The sequence below is a fragment of the Argiope bruennichi genome, chromosome X1 (genome assembly GCF_947563725.1).
Source record: "Argiope bruennichi chromosome X1, qqArgBrue1.1, whole genome shotgun sequence".
NCBI classification, from domain to species: Eukaryota; Metazoa; Arthropoda; class Arachnida; order Araneae; family Araneidae; genus Argiope; species Argiope bruennichi.
Window position 1 is genome coordinate 133,720,113 of NC_079162.1, and position 22,391 is coordinate 133,742,503.

The window sequence follows — 22,391 nt, forward strand, 5'->3', positions numbered from 1 at the left end:
ATACAATCCTTATCACCACAGTTAAAAAAATGAATAAAAGTCCTACTTTTGCATTCATCTAGAATCCAAGAACAGTGACAAATATCTCTTATCTTATGAGCTGCATTCTGAAAAATACATTCTTGAATACTGTAGTCTTCACCCATGCACGCTACTTTAGGACAGTCGGTTACTAGTCCAAACCATTTAGTGTATTTGGCGCTGTAATCGGTCTGAAAGATAAATCAATCAAGTTCATACTGTTTAGTAGAGTAATCTTAAATATTACAATTACATATGATGAATGCGAATACTAAAATAACTTGACCGAAAAATGGTGTATTTTCTAAATCGTATGATAAAACAAAAGTTAGAAGGTATACTAATAAATATGATTTTCCGTTATCTTTGACTTTTAAACATACAGTGGTCCTGATGTTAAGATCTCGAGACTAACTGGTTCGAAAGCCGATTGCAATCAGCCCTAGCGGCATCCAGAGGGACCAAATGTCCTTCGTTGAAGTTGTGGGGAAGGTTGAGTTGGGTTGGGGTTCAGATGTCGCTTTCGTCATTTAATCAGGACTCAAAATAACGAGTTTGGCGTCGTGTTACATTACATTTACGTTATATTAGATCTAAATGCAATTTAACTTCAAAACTTACTGATAAATTTAGTTTTGGGCATTTATACAGAATCAGTTTTCAAAATACTTTATATGCTTTATAACGTATTCCAATACTTTAATGTGCAACTTCAAAAATAACGAAAGGTACCAAACGAATAGCATTTTATAATGAAAAATACATTATATGAATGAACGGAAAGCAAAAATTGTCATTTGTTGAATTTGAATTTGTTTAATATCTAAAATTTGTCTAAGAAAAAAGGAAAATTATTTTTCTTTTACCGCATGACTAATGTTCCAAATGTGAAATATGAAACTACTTTTCAGTAGAATAGAAAGCTTTTGCATATATCAAATATAAATTTATTGTTTTAATTCTGTGGGACAGATACAGCAAATTACCTTTTAACAGGAACTTACAATTAAAGTTAGTATACACATATGATTTTTGTCGGATAAACCATAGCTACTCCGTTCTGGGATCGGAATCGTGGGATGAAGTAAATTGATAGCAGTTGGGTAATTCATATATCCGTCGGAGCACTAAATTTTCTAGAATTTTCCACAGGGGTTCACAGCAATTAAATACAAGCACGCCCTACAAATGACGGAACCCTCTCCTACTTAACAAGAAAAACTACCCTCCCCCCACATAATATCTGATGACTCTTGTATTCTAATCAAACGAACATTGAAATTTCCGATTGTAAGAGGAATCGCTTCCATTTTAATTTCCAATATTTTTCCCTTGCAAAGATTTTAAAAAACGAACACACTAAAGTCTTCCCTTTTAAATATTTCATTATGTAAAATATAGAAGTACGACGACGGAAATGGTGAATCACTACACAAGTATATTGTCCTGAAGGCAATAACCATAAAAACAAGAAAAGAATTAGTTGTTATCATTTGCAATTTATCTTTCAAGAGCGAAGTCATATGTCATAGTCTCTTCACTTGCTGCTATCTGCTGACTTTTCAGTGAATCAGGGTCACTATAAAACCTCCCTGTCGAACTGTCTGGACATTAAAATGGATCATTCATATTTGATCATTAAACCGGTGTCATTTCTAGATAGATAGATAGATAGATACAGGAGATCCGTTCCTGACTAATTTGTTGAGTACAAATGAATGATCGTTACAACCGTGATCACTACAAGCGGCAACTACTGGAGTTAATTATTAAATACCTGATGTACTTCATTTATACGAATATATTTAGACTCAAAAATGAGTACATTTTACTGTAAAACGATCAATCTGTTCTTTTATTTGAACACGTCTGTCTACAATTTTTTTTAATGTGTTTAAATTTTCCAATACGCTCTAGTTTTTTTCCGTCTGGTAAACATAAAAATGTTATCCATGATTCATTATTATTAATCTCTGTTTTATCAAGACATTTTTTTCATTACTTATATCTCGAATTATATAGTTTTAGTTGTGGAGTAACTTATTCACATTCCTGTTTCTGCTTATGACGCTGCATATAACATCTATATAATTTAAGTATGAACAAATTTAATGCTTTTTGGATAAATTTAATTTCTTTAATTGTGGAAAAGAATCTACCATATCAAGTATATACTATATCTACATACTACCATATCATGTATCATTTTTGTCGTCAAATTGCAGTCGATAGTATTTGATAGTGAAATAAATGTAGCGTAATGAATTAGATCGCAAAAAACATATATTTTACAGTGAAATAAATCCAATTTCCACTTACGCATTTAACTTAAATCATTGTTTTATGTTCAATTCATATTCTGACAAGGGAAATCGTTCATCCTGCCCTTTGCTTTCAATATTACCTTTGATCTCTTGATAAAAGGGTATTTATTTTATTTACATGAAAATTTACACAGCAATATGAACCTTTAGGCTAATTACAACCTATAAGAACAACATATTTTGAAACAGCATTTGAATAAATTCGCACGTGTTTATTGATCAAAAAGCAGGGAATTTCCTAGTTAAATGAGCTCTACATTTAAATGAAGAATCATCAATTCTAAAGAATATTTTTGTGGCATCCTAGTGTAATAATGCTATGAAAGGGAGGGAAAAGGTTGATTTAATATTAAAATGTCGAAAGCATTTCTTATCAAATTTGAAAAAACATTTTATTCAGGCAGAAGACTTACATCTGCTCGCCTATTGTTGTATTTCATATCTATATGTTGTACATTGCTACAAAATGAAATATGTCGGTTGTTAAATTGAAATTTCCTATATTTTGCTGTTTGTGGTTTTTTTTATGTATAACATTCTGATTTAAAAGAGATGATATGAATGTATTTTTGTCTTACTATTCTAAGGGTTAGTCGTAAACTCATCGTGACTCCTGGTGCAACAAGAAATCCATCTTTTGGTAGTATCATGCGAGGAGTAAACCGTGGATCATGAACTAGAAGCAGATATCCTTCTTCCGAATCTGTGGCTATAAAATAAAAATGTCAGTTAATAATTTTATTAAGTTGTTGTCGATTAATAACTGTGACCATCAAACGAAATGTTAGTTAATAATGAATTTGGAGCAAATAGTATGAAGAAGAACATTACAAATTTTATTTTCTTGGTTTAAGCATTTTCATATAAAATTCAACATTTAATTATTAATCTATGCGCATTCTCCTAGATTTACTACTCCAAAAAGTAAATTTAAAATTTCATAATGAAACATAACTTCAGCTCACAATACATAAAGAAGTGTGTATATTTTGCATTTTTTCAAATCCTGTAAATGAATCATTTTATTATAGTTGGTGTGTTTTATTGCAATTCTTATAATTGGCTTCAATTTAATAGTGTTAAAATAAATCTCACTTATGATCAGTCATTCCAGATAAAATGCAGTTGAAAATTGAGGATTCAATTTAGAGAAAAAAAAACTGATGCATATTTTATGAAGATGATATCTGTGGAAGTCAACAAGGATGAAAAGAAAATTCAACTATCTACTTCAAACCGTTATTATATTTAAAAGCATTAGTGACAATGATTTATAAATTTAAAATGCCAACTAATATAGTTAGTAGGTGGTGAAGGGCTAAAATAATTTCAATTTTACAGAGCTATTTTTTTCAATGTATATAATCATCTCCGAATAAAAATCCGCGTGCTAATTTTACTATTATTTGCATTTCAACAATAAGATCGTGTTGTTAAATTTAAGAAGTTCCCAATTCCATAATATCAAAACTCATTTGAAACTACAAACAAACCTGAAAGTAAAACAAATTAATAGCCTTCTAAAACTTACTCTAAATCAAATGACAAACAAATCGTCCATTTGTTGGAGAAGTTATTCTTCAGAAAATTTCAGAATAACTTTACAATTTTTGTGTTTTATTGAGACATCTAAAACAAACATTTACAGGATATTACAAAACTAACGCCATAAATTTTCAGGAATAAGAAATAGAACAGTTTCTTCATGAATTGCAAAATTGTAAATGAATTAGTTCGTGATTGCGTAATTCAGGAGTGTATATGTACGGGAGTTGTTTTCAGTCATCCCTTCCACATACAGTTTTATGCAAGCCATATACGAGAATTTATCAAACTTTATTATAGACTAGCCTAATTCAATTACCAACTGGTTCATCTAACCAAAATAGAGCCTATGTAGTCTATTTTGGAATGGATCTTGTCATTTCATACAATGATCAAATGACGAGGATATTTTAGCTCTCTTAGCTGGTTCTCCAGTCTTCAAATTTCTACGTTATATCAGCATAGGGATGTGTGATGCTCGACTGTGGATTGAACTTTGCGGTAGACATACGCAGCGCGGATCTATAGCGGAATGGAGCATGGAGTTCGTAATATTCCGATCACAAAATCGAGACTTCCTCTCCTTTAGTTCAACTGCCCAATGAAATATTTTGATATTAACCAAATAAACTGTTACTTTTCGAAGGCTAAAATATAATATTCCAAAATAAAGTCTTAATCAATCATTACAAGTCAAATATTGTTTTTAATGGGAATTCATAGATGAACAGCGGTATCTGCATGGGGCAATGGGGGCTATTTGCATTATAAAAGCGGGCAACATTAGTCTCTTATTTAAATTATTGATTTTTTTTTGTTTAGAATATATGTACATGCATATAAATTTTGTGATTAGTTTCAAATAATCGCTCATTGTGAAGGATTATTTTAAATGCTGCATCATCAGATCTTAAAATTTCATCATCGAATAATTGCACAGTGACTTTTTTTACCTACTTTATTTTCTCCTTTACTCATAGCATTATCATCTATTTCTTGTCAATATTTCAATGGATAGAATCAGGTTTTTAATTGATTCATCGAATTATTATTCCTCTTCGTTTCATACTAGCCCTTTCTGAATTCACTAGTTATGTGATAAATGCAGCAAGGGAATTTTTGAATGGAAGAACGACAAACCAAAGATTAAAAATTCAGATTTGAATATTTTTCCCTTTTCCATTATTTCGGAATTAAAATATAATGAAGTGATGACATAAATATGATATATCTTTTCAGAATATTAATCGTTCCACTAGTAAATACTTTAACGACAATTATGACGAATTAAATTCTTTGTACTATGCAGAAAGTTTCAGCAACATTAATAATATTTCTGTGAGCCATTATTTCATCTACAGCACTATCAACAATTTCATGATTAAAACTACTCTGATAGGCTTCTAAAATCGTGATGGTGATAGTGTTAGATTTTGTTATAAGTTGATTTGCTCAATAATCAGTTTGGCATCTACATTCGCTTGATTATACTATATTTCTAATATGGATGCACTCTTATTCCAAGATTATTTGAAGCCAAATTATCTTCTATTTTTTTCATCCTTATCTTTGTATTGCAACTACCTTTTCCACTCTTTTTTGCAAGAATTTCGTTTGATATAAATTTTTATAGTTCAGGATAAAGAATTTAACTTACGATCCCATTGTAAAATGTTTCCAACGAACTTAATCAAAGCTCATATCTTAAATAAACTGATGCAGAATGTAACTCTTTGTCACTATTTTCAAACATTATAAACAAAAAGGAGTAACACGAAGTCCAACTGTGATTTCCGGGAATCTTTTAATGCACCTTCTTAAAGATTCAGGGCTTTCTTAAAGATTAAAGGTTTTGGTAGGTTCTTTAATGTTTCTAAAAACTAGATCAGAGTTATAAAGAGCAGCAAAAGAACAACAGTTCTTTTAAAATTTATTGTCTACTGAAGCAAAAATTCATAAATAATACATAAATTTTGTTTCTTCTTGGAATAAGATTCATTGCAAATATCTGAAATAAATTTTTTCATTTGATTACGCACTTTGAAATAGTTCTTTGGAGAAGACTGCTTTCATACAAAGCGCAAATTTCTATTGTCGCGCTACGATTATTAGAACATTAATTCTCACTTTATTTCAGGCTAAATCAAGATATGTGATATGCTAAGCCCCTAACAGTCCAGATATTATGCCCCATTTTCTAACACAAATCTTCAAAGAAATTTTTGAGTTTAACAGCAAAGTAATTTATTAAAAATCGATAAAAATAAGATATTTAGATTGTTTTCGCTTCGCTTATGCATTCCTGTTATTTCTACAAAAAAAAAAAAAAAAAAAAAAAAAAAAAAAAACCGTGAAAAAATTGTAAAATTAAAACGCTGGATGCAGTTTTGATACTAAAAGTTTTTACAGAAAAGTACAAATATGCGAGATGAATCAAATGTTGAATGACATCAAAGCATACCTAATAAAGAATTTTCTCCATTACGTTTTAAAATCTGGCCTCCGAAGTGCACTGAATTACCATTATTATTGCTTTTGTATCAAATTTCAGGGATTTCAGTATTCACATGGGGCAGTATTGCGGCGGTCTCGGTTGACAGCTGAGAACAAGTTGGTCTTCTTCACTTAGGACAGATATGGGCAAATGTTTTCGGTCGCGGGCCAAACAATCGGAAAAAAAAGTTTGGCGGGCCAAGATAATTTTTTCTAAAATTTTAAAAACAATATACAAGTATTACAATTTAAATATGTTAATAGGATAAGTGAAATTGCGATTTCAATTTTAAAAGTTCCTTATATTGAGGTTCGAAGTGAGATGTACTGATTCTAAGGAACGAGGCTAAATGCTCATATGTCAGTCTACTTCTGAAATTATTCTTTCTAAGGTTCACAGATGAAAACATTTGTTCACTATATAAAATGAAAACAAAAATAGTACTGATTTTCTGGGCGTGAGATATTAAATTTAGAAAACTTCCTTTCTATAATGATTTGTAAAACTCTAATTTTGGCATATTTAGAAACAACTGCTTCAGATGATAGTTAGATTGCAACTCAGTTAATTCAAGCTGCAAATCTGACCTCACTGCTTCACAATTTACGTTGAAAGACATGGTAAAAATATATAAAATATCGTCCAGATATACCAGATATCGTCGATAGATTGATTTTTCCCTTGCATCTTGACATTCAAGTTGCTCATATGACAAAGAAGATCTATGAAAAATGCAAAGTCCGAAAGACATTCTGTATCTTCTAACATTCCGCATTCCGCAGAACACTGTATCTCATGGAAGAACGACACAATGTCGTCTTTCAGCTGCCAAACACATGTCTCGCTCGAAAACATGTTCAGCTTCCAAACAAAACTTCAGCATGTCTCGCTCGAAAACACATCCTGCACTTAGCCATCTTACTTTCATGTAATACAGTACATCAGAATATTAAGATTGCACGTACTGAAGAAATTCTCGAAATTTCCTGAGAGTAAGCCCACGAGATTGAATAGTATTTACGTGCTTCATGACTGCATCAAGCACGGGTTTCATCGTCAATGCAGATTTACATAGAGAATCTTGAAGTATAATACAATGTAGAAAAACAACATTGTTCCCTGAAAAGTTTTGATTAATGAGTCCAAGAAATCCAGATTTTTTTCCTGTCATATTTGGTACTACATCGGTCGCAATATTACATATATTTGTTATAGACTCTTTCAAAGTTAAAAGCCCTTCCTGAAATTCATGAAAAATATCACATCCCTTTGTAGTTTCCCTTTAAAGAACGCATGCATGCCAATTCCTCTGTAATTTCAAAGTTATCATCAACACCGCTTATAAATGATACTAATTGAGCAGTATCATTTATATCAGTGCTTTCATCCATAGCTATAGAGCAAAATTTAAACTAGCCAATCTTTGACTTTAATTGTGATGTCAAATTTTTAAGAATGACTTCGATTCTAGAAGTCATCGTTTATCGATATAAGCTTACAGTCTTAAAATTATTTTTCTTGTATGGATATAAAATATCAAAACTTGAGGCATGCATTCTTTAACAAACTCCCCTTCACTGAGAGCTTTATTATTTTCAGCAGTATTGTTTGCTACAATGTAACTTGCATGTGTAGCTGCTTCTTCGATACTGTTTACCTTCTTGAAAAATTTTTCTCGGCCTGATAATTTTTTACAAGGTCTTTCTGCATTTTATTTTCTTTCATTTTCGGACATTGCTTCCTTATTTGAAATTCTTATGCTTAGATGCAAAATGATGGGAAATGTTATATTCCTTGAAGGCTGCTATAGCTTCATTGTAGATGAGACACACTGGTTTATCTTTTGCAACTGTAACTTTACCACATGAATGGCGCAGTTTAGCCAAAGATGGCTCTTGTGCTAGAAAAATACAAACAAACCAAACCTTTGCAACTGTAAAAAAAATATTTCGAGGTCCATTCAGCATTAAAAGTACGGCACTCTAAATCACCTTTACGTTTTTTAGTAGCCATTTTGGGGTTGAAATATTTTAAGAATAACCCAAACAAGCACTGCTACGCTATACTTTTAATAATTTCACCACTATTCACGTCGCTGTATGTCCGCAATCTTTCCATACGCAATCAATAATATTAGAACTCGCATCAAAAGAAAAAGCCGCTGGCTGGAGCTTAAAATGCGCACATTTGAGGTCTATCAGCCATATTGGATTTCCATATGTCTGATCCCCGAGAAAGAGATAATGCTTTTTGCCACCAATCTACAGCTATAACTAACAAAGAACTTCCTCTTTTAACACTTTACCGATTGAAAGATGTCTGTGCTTGCTATTTCCGTCGATTTATGTTTTGTAGAACAAAAGTAGAGAAAGAAAAAAGATCACCAGTCCTTTGAAAAAAAAAAAGAAATAAAAAAACTAATATTTAATCAAAATAGAAAAGGAGATCAATATATAAATATATATTTCTTTTAATTTGCCTCGGACCGGCAAAATTAAAATTATATCCGCGGGTCGGAGTTATAAAATGAATGTGAAAGTTGCACAAAAAATTCTTATTCCGATTTTAATAACAAATAACTCGAATCCTAATTTCTGTTTCATGATCAAACGTGTTTTCGAAAAAAATAAAACTTTTTTTGTCACCTTTTCTTTGCTCTTCTGTGTTACCTTTTCCTATGCAGAAGGGTCTTACAGCAAGAATAGATGATGCTACTTCAACCCATAAAATGCTCTTTTTTGACCTGGGAATGTGACCTGTTTGTTAAAGTCAATACAAAAGAGCAAGCCCACCAAATAGTAAAATTGAAAGCTTTGACTACCTTTCTAATTATTTCCAGTCTGCTCTCATCCATAAATTATTTAAAGGCGTCATAACTTGCAGTCAATTGTTTAATGTTCCCCATGAAGAAGTATCAACGGAATTAGAACTTCAGTGAGCGACCAATGTACAACAGATTCGGAGGTGTGAACAATTCCTTTCCACGAAACATTATATTCTTACTTTTAATAACTTAAATTTTTAAAATGTATTTTTGCCGACTACATTAAGTTACTTGTTTTATAACATATTACAAACACATTGAGATGTTCCCAATGGCAGCATTTCGGTTACTCGAAACGAAATTACTACAGGACGCTCATTTGGGACTGCTGTATAGAAAAAGGCTTCAATAGACAGCAGTGTTCCGTATAAGAAAGGTGAGTGAACTGCAGCGGCAATCATATATCATTTTCTAGATCATGCAAATACTAGACACTTGAGAAAAAATCTTTACAAAAAAAGAGATGCCACATCTTAAATTGAAGTTAAAGGAAAAATTTTATCTCAAACACCCACTCCCTGGTTTAAGTTTTGCTTCCGCAATAGAATCGTTTTGCGTAAACTGTTTGTACCAAAACTGTAAAAAAAATGTGAATTAAGTTACCAAAATTGGAAACACAAGTGATTCCGATTCCGAAGAAGTTATGAAAGTCCCTTCAAGATATCATATATATCCCAAAAGTTTATAACAAGAACAAAATCCATAAATTCTCTCAAGCTACAACTTTCGAAACGTGGCATTACACCAACGAATTTGTCTTCAAAATTAATGTTGTCTGAAGTTCAAAATTCCGTCACCCTAGGACTTAAGACGCAGAGCATAGTCCTATCCATCTCAGGAGGGAGATGAAGATTTTCAAATGCATTGAGATGTATCGCAACCTCCAACGGCTGTCCTTACAACTTTTTAAGCAACAAGAACTTATTAATGGGTGCATTCCTTTCTTGGAATTGTGGAGGTACTCATTCTAAACTTCATTATATCAAATCCGTTATGAGCAACAATCATAATGTATGAATTTGTGTTCGAGAATCTTTCTTGACACGCACCATCCCAATCAAATTGCGCTGATTTAATAGTGATCAGAAAGATGCGTTGTTGTTGTTTCTTATGGCACTTGCCTATGGACAAGCCTGCTGTTACGAAGACAGCGATTTAAGATGATAGGGTGCGTCTCTTGTTTTAGTAGCGCAAACTAGGGCCAAGAGTACGACTTTGCCGCTCACACATGACTCATTCGCTTGCACAACCCCTTTTTACAAGGGGACACATTCACACATCCCACAGATAGAACAGACAAAGGACAACCATGCCCGAACCGGGACTCGAACCCAGGACGCCCAGATCATGGAGAAGGCACGCTACCCCTATGTCAGGACGCCAGTTCAAAAAGATATAGACATGGTATCTAGTGCTTCGAGTAGTATTTGTATCTTGATTTCGAATTTATATCCGAACATACTTCCCTTCAACCCATGGTTGTTCAAGTTCATACACGAACTTTGGATACAGTATGCTCCATTTATTTACTGCCTCATAATGTCGTTTATTAACAGCATCTTGATGACATAGTGAACCAGCTTCCAACACCTTTTATTTTTATTGGCAACTTCAACGGATGCAATATTTAGTTGGGTTTGGATAGTACAAATTCTCGCGGGACACAAATGGAGTAGTTTATTTCAAATTATTCTCTTTGTCTGTGCAATAATCATAAAAGCATTCACTTCTATGAACCCATACATGCCTTCCACAGTCTTGATATGGCCATATGTTCTACTGAACTCCTGCCGTTGCTGAATTTTACTGTAGGAATTGATTCCTATAATAGTGATCATTTTAATTATCTTCCATGCTGATAGTTGTAATTGCAACTCAATGTCCACCACGTTTCCTATTCCAAGGGGAAGATTGGAATAAAAAAGGCTAGTAGGACGACCATCTGTCAGTTACTTTCTTGCAGTTGGCAGATATCACAAAGACTGCGGTCCATACAACAGACATTAAGCAAATTGTAAAACTTGTTGTTGATTTTCTATTATCGCAAATTGTAAAATTTGTCGTTGACTTTATGATGAAGGCGCAAATTTTATCATCCTAAAAAGTTTCTCATGTCTAAGAGAATTTCTTTCTCGAGTGGAATGAAGCTTGTCCCGACAATTATAATATCTAAAAGACACTTGAGAATATATTTAGAAAGTACCGACAACAGAAAATCTTGTTTCTTTTAAACGTGCAAAAGCTGTGTGAAAGATCTTGCTCCAAGTATTCGTCCTCATATATCAGAGGAGGGCCTGGATATCCTTTGTCTCATCTATTATGTCAATTACTTCCAACAGAACTTTGTGGGAAAAAGTAAACGTCGTTAACTGGATTTGTAATGAATATTTCTTTCCCGTTTTAAAGACAGAAAACTTCATGTATTCTACCCCATTAGATGTAGCTAATATTCTCTGCCAAGATCTCGCACAAGTTTTCGCAACTGCTTCTTATAGTTCCGAATTCATGTCAATAAAGAATCGCGTGGAACGGTTCACTATGCGTTTTAGTGATCAAAGTATCTTTCTATACAATTGTGAATTCAGGGGTTTGAACTGGAAACGTCTTAATTTCCTGATCATAATGCTAGTCCTGGCCCAGATGGAATCACATATAACATGCTTCGCCAAATGAATACCACTTCTCCTTACAATCTTTTTCTGTTATTTAATAGAATCTGGACTAAGCTGATGTAATCTTCACAAAGGTTCGAAGCTATTGCGATTCTAATCTTAAAACATGGCAAGTAAACAAAACAACTTTTTGAAGTAACGACCAATTGTTCTGATGAGTTGTTTCTGCTAGCCCTTTGAGCGAATGGTGAATGCACATCTCACATTCATGTTAGAGAAACAAGGATGCATCTCTCTGTTGCACAATGATTTCATAGAAGTCTATCTTCTTTCGATAATCTTGTATTACTGGAAACCCAAATATGCAAAGCATTTGTCAGAAGGCACCCCCTTATCTCGAAATTCTTCGATATTGTGAGAGCCTGCAACCGTCCTTGACGTTACGGCAGGCTTCTGACAATTTATAACTTTGGTTTTAGGAGAAACTTGTCTATATAGAGAATTTTTCATCTTATTGAACCTTTCGAGTTCATATATATAATTTTATTCAAGCTGAATGAACTATAGAAGGGAGTGTTGACGATATTACACTTTTTAGTATTCATTTTACTATAAATTGGGAACTTAGTGCGATAAAATTGACACACTATCTCGCTGTAGAAGAATTGCTGCATGCACTTCTGTTGAAACAGCATCATTTACCAGGATCCTAATATTCACATTCCAGTAATTAATGAATTTAGGTTTTGGGGAGTGATTCTTGATCGAAAGCTCACCTTCTTTGCGTACATCTTATACCTGCGGAAGAAGTGTGAGAAATCTTTAAACATCTCGAAGGTGCTCTCCCGAACAACTTGGAATGCCGATCGAATCTCGCTACTTCGTATTTACCAAGAAGTAATTCTGTTCCTAATTAATTCCGGATGTGTATGTATGGTCCCTACTGTTCAGCTATCTTACGACGACTAGGTACAGTCCACCATTGTACTTTGCGTATTTGCTCTGGTGCGTTTCGTTCTTTTCCAGTAGAAACCCTGTATGTTACTTGACACTAATTACCCCTTTGTTTAAGGAGTAAAAATTGTCAGCCTTATTTTATTTCTCAGCAAAGTTTTTTCTGAAACCCTCATAGGCCAAATATCACTGTTAGTTGGTCTTCTATGACTCTCCAACGCTCGCCCTTTTCAAATTTTTCCATTCTGTAAAACAGCCTTAACCTAATCATCGTTAAAGAGATTCATATTATGGATTCTTTTAGTTTTACACACTGATATATCAATTACTCTTATTGTTTTCCAGCAGCATTTTCTACATCATCACTATTGGCATTCTTTCTGTGTGCAAATTTTCATGGATGGCTTGAAATGAAATGGACATGGTGGTTGGGACATCATACTTCCTTTTGATTTCCCGTCTTCACAATTGTTTCTCCTTTTTTAATGCTAAAATGGTGACAATTTTCTGTGCTTTTCGGAAAATTTCACCTTTTCTGCGTAATTTCGATATTTATTCCAATAGCATGAGCGTTTTGAGACTGTTTTTGAACTAGCACTATCGGATTCACACTGTTTCTATTAGAATTTTGTTCATTTGGCATTTATTAGAGCGTGATGGTTTTAATATCATATTTTATTAAATTCTGAGTCTCGTAGACAATTTTAGGAATGAAAAAGCAGATTCAGCTGAAAAATCTGCATTGGCTTTTTAAACCAAAGGACTTCTGTTTTACGACGTTAAGAGCTCCTTCGTCGGTCATATTTCTTCCACCTGGCATAAGACATGGGATCTGCAGATCTATAACAAATTACATTATGTGAAAACGGAAATTAGTTTTAAGGCTCTTCTTGCTATACGTGTGATGGATGTCAAACTGACTCATCTCCGTATAGGAAATACTCGCTTTACCCAAAAACATCTCATATTTGGAGAAAATGCTCCAATATGTAACAGATGCCAAGTTGATTTTGAGTTGAAATCACATTGCATTCACTTTTCACCTCGTCTTCCTTAACCTTATAGTACCTAGTAAGTGAAAAATAGCACCTAAAATTAAACATCTTAAACATTTTTTATGTTAATATCTTTGTTTTTTTTATTTTAACATGTTTTTGTAGTCTCCTTTATAATTTTACAATTTGCTTGGCGCAACATAGTCAAACCTTCTCCTTGCGCCAATGAACCGCATAAACCCACCAACCTCATTACCATAATTGAATATACGAATTCTGTTCACTTTAAGCCTCCAACCAATTGGGGGTTTCCAAATCATTTTTTGTTGTTGTTGTTGAGTCCCAGATCATATGAGCATCTCTGGGAACGAAATAGCGCCATTCCATCGCTATTTTGTTCCCAGAGATGCCTACATTATTTTTGATAGAATAGCGAATCGTGGGTATCCCTGGAACAGCGATGCAGTTTTAGCTTTTGCAAAAACTGCATCGACGTTTTCGACTTGAAGATCTCCAAACATTGATGTGAGGAGGTTCTTTGCTAGTTATATTTATTTTACTGGTAAAACACATGGGATCTGCAGATCCATAATAAATTACATGCCGTGAAGTCTAAGACTAGCCTATGTCTTGTTCTATCTATACGTAGGATCATTGTCAATTTGACTCGTCTCCGTAAAGGATACATTCGCTTCACACACAAACATCTTATTTTTGACGAAAGGGCACAAATGTGTCCAACGTGTCAAGTTGAGTTTAGTATAAAATATATTTTAATCGAATACCCTATTTTTAATTCTTATCGTCTTCACTTTTTTCATACATCGTTATTAACTTTGAAGGACTTGGTACATACCCCCCACTCCCACCCCCAGTATTTTTACCTTTTTAAAAATCCGTTTCTTTTTAACTTTACATTATTTCTTCTTGACAGTTCTTTCCTTTTGTATTTCACCACTTAAAATCTTTTTAAATTATTGTTCTCTCATATTTTACCTATATTTTAAATCAATGTTTTGATGCTTTTTCTTAACGTTTTAAAATTTTATACCTTCATTGCTGTTTAGTCATATTTTATATAACTTTTTCTCCGTTTTCATGCTTTGGTACTTTAATAAATGTGTTTTTAATGACTTTCTTTTACGTTTTGCTTGGCGCAGTATAGCCGAAAGAGGCTCTTGAGCCATTAAACCTCACAGAACCAAATCAAGAATAATGCTAATGGGCATGCATTGTAACGTAAATGATGTTTCCAATGTTCAATATATGCAAATAAATACCATTTGTGTTATAGCTCTATCTATTAATGATTTTGATACTAATACATTTATTTAACATATGGCAAGCGCATCATTTGAATTATGTGTAATTTAAATTTTATCACATTTGGACCAATAGAAAGTATTTTAAAGCCTTCTGAAGTGGAAAACTTATTTCTTGCTATTTCTGTACTTTAAATGCAAAATAATCAGTTTATCCGTTTGGTATACAACGGGGCACGGATTTTCAAGAAAAGATTTAGAAATGCTACTTCATTTCCATAACCTGAAAAAAATGAGAAAGCATGAACACTGAAAATTATTATAACTTCTGTTTCACAGATACGGATGACTCCCGTCATTTCCAGATCATTCTGGGGAATCTAAAAGAAAAATTTTCAACTTTTACTTTCAATTTGTTTTCCTAGTAGGAATCTAGAGTAGAATTATCTGCCCATGAAAAAAAAATTAATCTATATTTTCACTACAAAAAGTTCATAATCTCTGAAATTGTTATTTATAAGTTCTCATGTAATTTTAAAGCATCTGCTTAGAATTTACTTTATATGGATGTTCGATTTTCCAACCGTCGGATTGTTCATTGGGTTGCACTTTCTATTTGAAATCCTCGGGGTCTCTTCTAATGGCCACCGTAAGATATTCTTTGACGACATAGCCTTAGATACCTTCTCTGAGATTATATATTTCTATTCTGATTTCTTTTACCTCATTGCTTCTAGTAACGTTAAGCTCTCTTCTTTCTTTCTTTGGTTGATATTGACTCAACTAATAAAACTATTTTTTTATTTTTCACCTTCTTCAGAGGAGTATTTTTAGTAATTCATAGATATTAGTTGAAACAATCCATTGTTCTTGAGCTCATTTGGACACCGGTGCGGTTATTTCAGTGTGGCGAAGAAAATCTTTCATGATTCTCCTTTCCTGTGAAACGTAGAATTTTGCCAATCCAGTTTCGATTTCTGCATCAAAAGTGCTACTAAGTATAATTTTTCCTGTCGAAGTGGTTGGCATTTTGTATTGGTAGTATAAATGAGAGTTTCTTTAAGATTTCTTAAATGTCGATTATTTACTGAACTAGGGATATACTGAAGTGAATTCACGGATAGCGTTTTTCTCCTGATTTCCTGAAGTATGATTTTACTTCCATTGTTAGCACAATCTCTACTGATTCCATTCTCTTTCCTCTGACGATAGTCATGATATCTGTTGGGACAGTACCATGCCATATGAGATAATCCGCAGACATAACAAACATTATTTTTGACACTGTATTGATTCCTTCTATAGGTTTTTATGTCGTTCTTCCTTCATTGGAGAAAATCCAATCTTCATGTTTCTTTGCTCCTCATAGACGTCATTATAGTTTCCATGTGAATCATCTCGTTTGGAAGTTCCAGTTTTCTACTTCTAACAGTCTCATAGCCATTCACTTATCGAAGTTATCACATAAATGGGAGGATTTACTTTTGTTAACAATCTAATGTGAAACCGAGAATGAGCCAAAATCTCAGACAATTTCACAGTTATATGCCAAATAAGATTTAAATTATCTGAAATATTAATAAATTTCAGAAGGTTACATTAAAATGACCCAATTGGGATGTGTTATTATGAAATGATCTAAACAGCATTTAATGTAAAAGTGCCATATTTTACACCAAAAGAAACGAAACATTGAAAAAACAATTACTAAATGAATGAATTGTTGTAAACTTTGAATAAAAATTAATTAAAAAATTTGTTAAAACTATGGAAAAAATAGCATGACAGCAAAATGCACTTTTGTGAAACGATTTTGGTCTCAATTTTAAGATAGAGTGTAGAAATTAACTTTGTATAGTAATATTATTGTAAGTCACCCAAATCTGAAATTTTACTTGATTTTGCGTTTCCATATTCCATAGATACATGCGTATTCATTTTAATTATTTGTAAAGAAAATAATATAAGAGCTTATTAGAGTATCATTTTTCATAAAAGTTAATAATAAAACAACAATTAACGACCCAAAAGTTTATAAATCACCTATCATCATAAACAGATGCGTTGTTTGTAACGATTGGTCATTTTGGCCAATATGCTTGCAAAACAAAATACATATGCACACTATCACGTGTTAGAATGGGGGAGCATGCCGAATTGGTGAGAAAAACAGAACCTTCTCATTAAGGAGCATTGATACATTTCGGTCCTGATGGTGAAGGTTGGAAGTTCGTATGAAAACAGCATTAAGCAACACAGGATGTGGAGGAGCCGAACTGTCCCGTGTGAACGTATCCAGGAGACACGCCAACAAACACTTTTTTTATGAGAAAAGATTTTCAAACATCAATACTTTTCAAAAGATGATGGTAAATGCAATGAACTCAATACTGAGCAATGAAATTTAAATGCATATAAGGCAATAAAGAAAATAAATTAAAAATTTTCAACTTCTGATATATTAGTTCAAATTTCAAATTTGTTCAGTTGCTAAATTAAATATAATGTCGGCAAAACAAGAAATGAATACGACAATGCAATTCTGAAATATTACGCTTGAATTTCTGACCGAATTCAGGAGACAATTTAAAATTCATTTTACTTTTTCCAAGTAAAATTAACAAAAGAAAATATAGCTCAAAAATGCGATAATGCGTATGACTCTTGCATTTATCAGAAAAAAATAATCATATTCAAAGAGAAAACAACTAATAATTGATAGATTTATAAAAGAATTCTTAATGTTGAAAAATTTTTGATGGCTTTTCAATTTCAATTTTTAGAATCTCTTTCATTTTATTTTCGGTATTCCAGCTGATTTCTTTGAAAGATTAAGTTGGTATATATCTTAAAAATTAGATCAGGCAAAAAGTAATTAGCAGTCATTTTGTATTGTTGGTGGTGTATTGTTGATCCCTGGTGCATCAATTCGGATGATAACTTAATCATGTTAGTTTGCTAGAAATCAGGCGAAAGGGTCATTCTCTGAAACTTGACATCAATGGTGGTCAACATTCTTGGAGGTGACTCTGAGCATATTGTTACGAACCTGCGATGCTGCTTCCCAGCATAGTTGGTTCCATAGGAGGTCCCGGAGCTTGGCGACGAATTTGGCGACTTTGGCGCCAAAATAGATTATACCCGAAACATCGAGAATTTTCCCGATCCGTCCTGTGGGAACGGAGATACGCCTCGAACGTTCCTGATTGGTTGAGAGGCTTCTAGCCCCTCCTCCGGAGACCTATAAAAGGAAGCACCCGCAGCTTCCGGGCAGCGGTGAAATGAGTCGTGGACCAGTGGAGTCGAAGAGTAGTCGGGATCGACGGTGAATTGAGAAGTCGTGGACCAGTGGAGTCGAAGAGTAGTCGGAACCGACGCTAAAGAACTGGCCTTCCAGAGATAAGCGGAACAGCGACGGAGTGAAGCTAGTGCTGAACTAAGCTGAGTGTTACTGTCTGCAGTAGAGTCTGTTGTATGCTGCTGTTTTGTATACTGCTGTGTATGCTGCACGTCTCGGATGAAGATAATCGTCTTCTGTGCTGTATATAGTTGTCGTCTTTGGGCTATCCTGTGTGTCTTCGTGTAAATAAACGTCGTTGTTTTATTTTCTACTGCCGCCTGGTGATTGAGCGTTCTTCACACCATATAACCCCCACTATCCAAACGAACCCCGGAAATTCCGTAGCAATATAAATTATGGCCAGCACTAAGACAATTTCTGAGGTTGGGATTTTCCAGAGCCAGTTACTGCCTTCCCTCATTGGGCTCGGTTGGGCCCCCGGGATCCGAACTTTTCTTCTTCTTTGAATGGATCATTCCAGTAAAGGTCCCTTCAGTGGACAGCAATCGAAAACAACAAAACATACTGAAAATCTTGACATTTTTTTTTTTTGTTATACATCGAACTTCTGATTTTAAAGAAACTTCCACACCGTTCTTGTCGAAAAGGCTGTTACCGGATCGGAGAAATTCAGTCCATATACGCAAACTATGTTCGGGCGACTTGCATGTAGAGTTTAAACCTCGCAAGAAATTCCAGCAAATACTTAAGCTGAAATCTTTGGCCACTATACCTGTGTCAGTTAACGCTCATTCTACCATAAATACCTGCAAAGGCGTCATAACTTGTGAGCTTTTTCTCGAAACCATTGAAAAAATCACTGTAGAGTTAGCTTCTGAAGGAGTAACACATATGCAACGTATATCTGTTCGTCGAGAAGGACAACGCCGAAGCACCTAATTCTCACATTCCACAAGCCTAAAGTACCTGATTATATCACAGTTGGTTACATAAGATTGGCCGTGAGACCATACATTCCTAATCCACTAAGATGTTTCTAATATTTTTTCTCGTATTTTATCTGTGGCAGGAAACATTGGATCTGAGGACCTTCAACAAATTACATTCCGTTAAACCTTTTATAGGCTTGTAACCAGTTTTACCTATGTGTGGGAATGATGTTATATTAACTCGCCTTAATATAGGGCATATTCGATACACCTACAAGCGGTGACAAAGCACCTATGTGCTGCATATGTCATATAAATTTTACAATTCATCACATTTTAATCGATTGCTGTTTTTAATGTTCACCGAAACCAGTTACTTCTTTCATCACCTTTAACTCGCATTGCATTATTGGGGGAGATCCACCATCCAAATATTTTAAAATTATTTACATGCTATTAAATTTTTACCATGCATTTAATTTTTTCAAATGTTTAAATCGTTTAAGTTTTTCTTATTTTCATAACCATTTGCTACTGTTTCCGGCGTATTTTAACTATTTTATTTTGTTTTCATGCAATCATTCGCATACTCAATTTTTAAAGAAAATTTAACCTCTGTTTTTCCATATGGATGGCGCAGTTTGGTCAAAGAAGGCTCTTGCGTAAAAAAAATACAAATAAAGAGTATTTCAAATATCAAATGATACATTCAATTTTACATAAAGAATAATATATACTTTATATATTTTCTGAAAAAGAAACAACAAATAATCAAATCCATTACTAAGTCAATAAAAAATAAAAATACGAACTCATGCAAATGTGAATGGTTGCGAGATCCACGAAAGATTCACCATGTCTACTATGGATTAAATTCGAATACTTTCTTACTTTTGTAATAGTACTGACTCAAGTGTCATGCTAGTCATCTGATCATTGTTTAAAATTATGATGATAATGAAGCTTTAAAGCGGAATCCTCTAATTTAATCTAATATTCTTAGTCGATTTTTTAAATACTGAAACTAAATTTGATAGTTGATTAATGAGAGCTTGTATCTTCTTATAAATGCAAATATTCAAAACAATACAATAATAAAGGATAAAAATGTAATTTTTAACAATTAATAGGGAATAAAAATGAGTCGGGGCTTTTCAAAACTTTTCGACTCTTTTAAGCCTGCTATAAAAATGATCTGCGTGACTAATCTAAAGAAATTGAGCTGAAAATAGCACTTTTAATAATTCTTATTTTTAATGTTTTTATTGAAAACTATTTATTATTTCATTTATTTGATTTGAGTCTCAATTTGAAACTATTCGACAGTTATTTTGAAATGGAACTCGTGATTTTTATATAAGGAATGAGTCAAGCCAACGGCATTTTTCTGTAACTAGAAGGGAAACGTCTTTCCCTTGACAGCAGACCAGGTTCATATACAGAAGAAATCTTTGTAACAATTACTTTATTGAAGTCAGAACCGTAAACAAATAACCCCCATTTTACTTTAAAATAATAATAATACAGATTTAATTTTAAAAAATGCATTTTTCAAAAAAAGTATTTGCACACGAAGCATCGACTGATTATTAATAGATAGCACTATAACACAAATGATATTTATTCGCATATATTGAAAACGTGAAACTTCATTTGCATGCCTATTAGCATTATTCTTTGGTTTGGTTTTGTGGAGTTTTATTGCTCAAGAGCCATGTTTGGCTATGCTGCGCCAAGCTAAGGTAAAAGAAAATCATTAAAACACGAAGCATTGATTGAATATTAGCGCATCAGTCCAGCACTTTGAAATCTAGTTATATAATAAATCGGGCTTGAAATCTGTCAACTTTTGCTACCATGGCACAGAAAACATGCGAAATTTCTATAGCTATTCGTGAAAAGATAAAATTCTCTATGATTTTGGGTTAAGATATCGAGAAATAGATAAAAAAAATGAATTTAAATTTTTTTCATTTGTCTTTATGTCATAAAGAAGGAAAGAGACTGGCATGGCACGAAATAAGCTTCGAACTGGAGCCTAAGAATGCTAAATACAAAGCAAGGATTTTCATGAAGGAATAAAAAAAAATGTAAGTGCTTGAGAATTGGCTACTGATGTCGCTTCAACTTCAGAAACAACACTTACACCACAAACTGTTTGAAATATCCTTCATAATGCAAATATTCGAGAAAGAGTACATCGGAAAAAAAACTTTGTCAGTGAAACAAATAGAGTGAGAGCATTTGATTTTGCTAACACTTATGCCAGAAGATGCTCAGAGTTTAGTGAAAATGTCATTTTTTCCGAAATAAGTTTCATATTTTCGGATCCTATGCATGGCGGAAGCTCAATACGTCCCTTCAATTAAAAAACTGGTGATCAAATGAGCTTGTGATCATTGGATCAAAACATGGAGGTGATCATGTAAGGATTTGGGGATACATGTCTACTGATGGAGTTGGTGAAATGAACGTTTATTACAGGTAATATGAATGCTAAATAATATATTAACATACTGCAAACTCATTTATGTAGTAGCGCTTCAAAAGTGGGAGTTGTTTACTTTCCGACTTTAGCAAGATAATGATCCGAAACATACGGCGCACAATAAAAGATTATGATTGCTATATAATGCAAAATAATGAATTGAAAATGCCACCACTGAAACCAGTCCTCCATCCAGTCAAAAATTTGAGGCATATTTTGGATAAGCAATTTTGGAAAAATAAAATTTCTTACAAAATTGATTTTAATAACACTCTTAAAAGATGAATGGCTGAAAATCATACATGCCACAAATGAATCGAATCAGTGTCCAAACGATACAAGCAGTAATCGAAGCAAAGGACTAAATATCAGAACTGATTTTTACTTTTCAGTATTTGTTATACTTTTACTTTCACTATTAGTATGCAAATAATTTTTTGGCGTCACATATGTTACTTTTTTACGGTTTCATATTTTTAAATAAAATTATCAGCTCTAATATTAAATGTGTTTATTTGTTTTGGAAATATAGTTTATAATTTTCAATCATAGTTCCTTTTATTTTTATTTAAGTGTAAGTTAAAATCAACTGATGTGCAAATATTTTTCTTATTCACTGAAGTTTAAATCTCGTACTCTCAA

At 33.1% G+C, this 22,391-nt stretch overlaps 1 protein-coding gene across 1 annotated transcript in view; it reads right to left on the reverse strand.

Annotated features, from left to right (window-relative positions):
- LOC129959408 (acid-sensing ion channel 4-B-like) overlaps positions 1-22,391 on the reverse strand; it is a 103,803-nt gene that overhangs the window by 19,383 nt on the left and 62,029 nt on the right. The window contains exons 6-7 of the mRNA XM_056072227.1: positions 2,924-3,054; positions 47-212 (exon numbers count right to left, since the gene is read on the reverse strand). Coding sequence (XP_055928202.1) covers positions 47-212; positions 2,924-3,054 — 297 coding nt within the window. The remainder of the gene's footprint in view (positions 1-46; positions 213-2,923; positions 3,055-22,391) is intronic.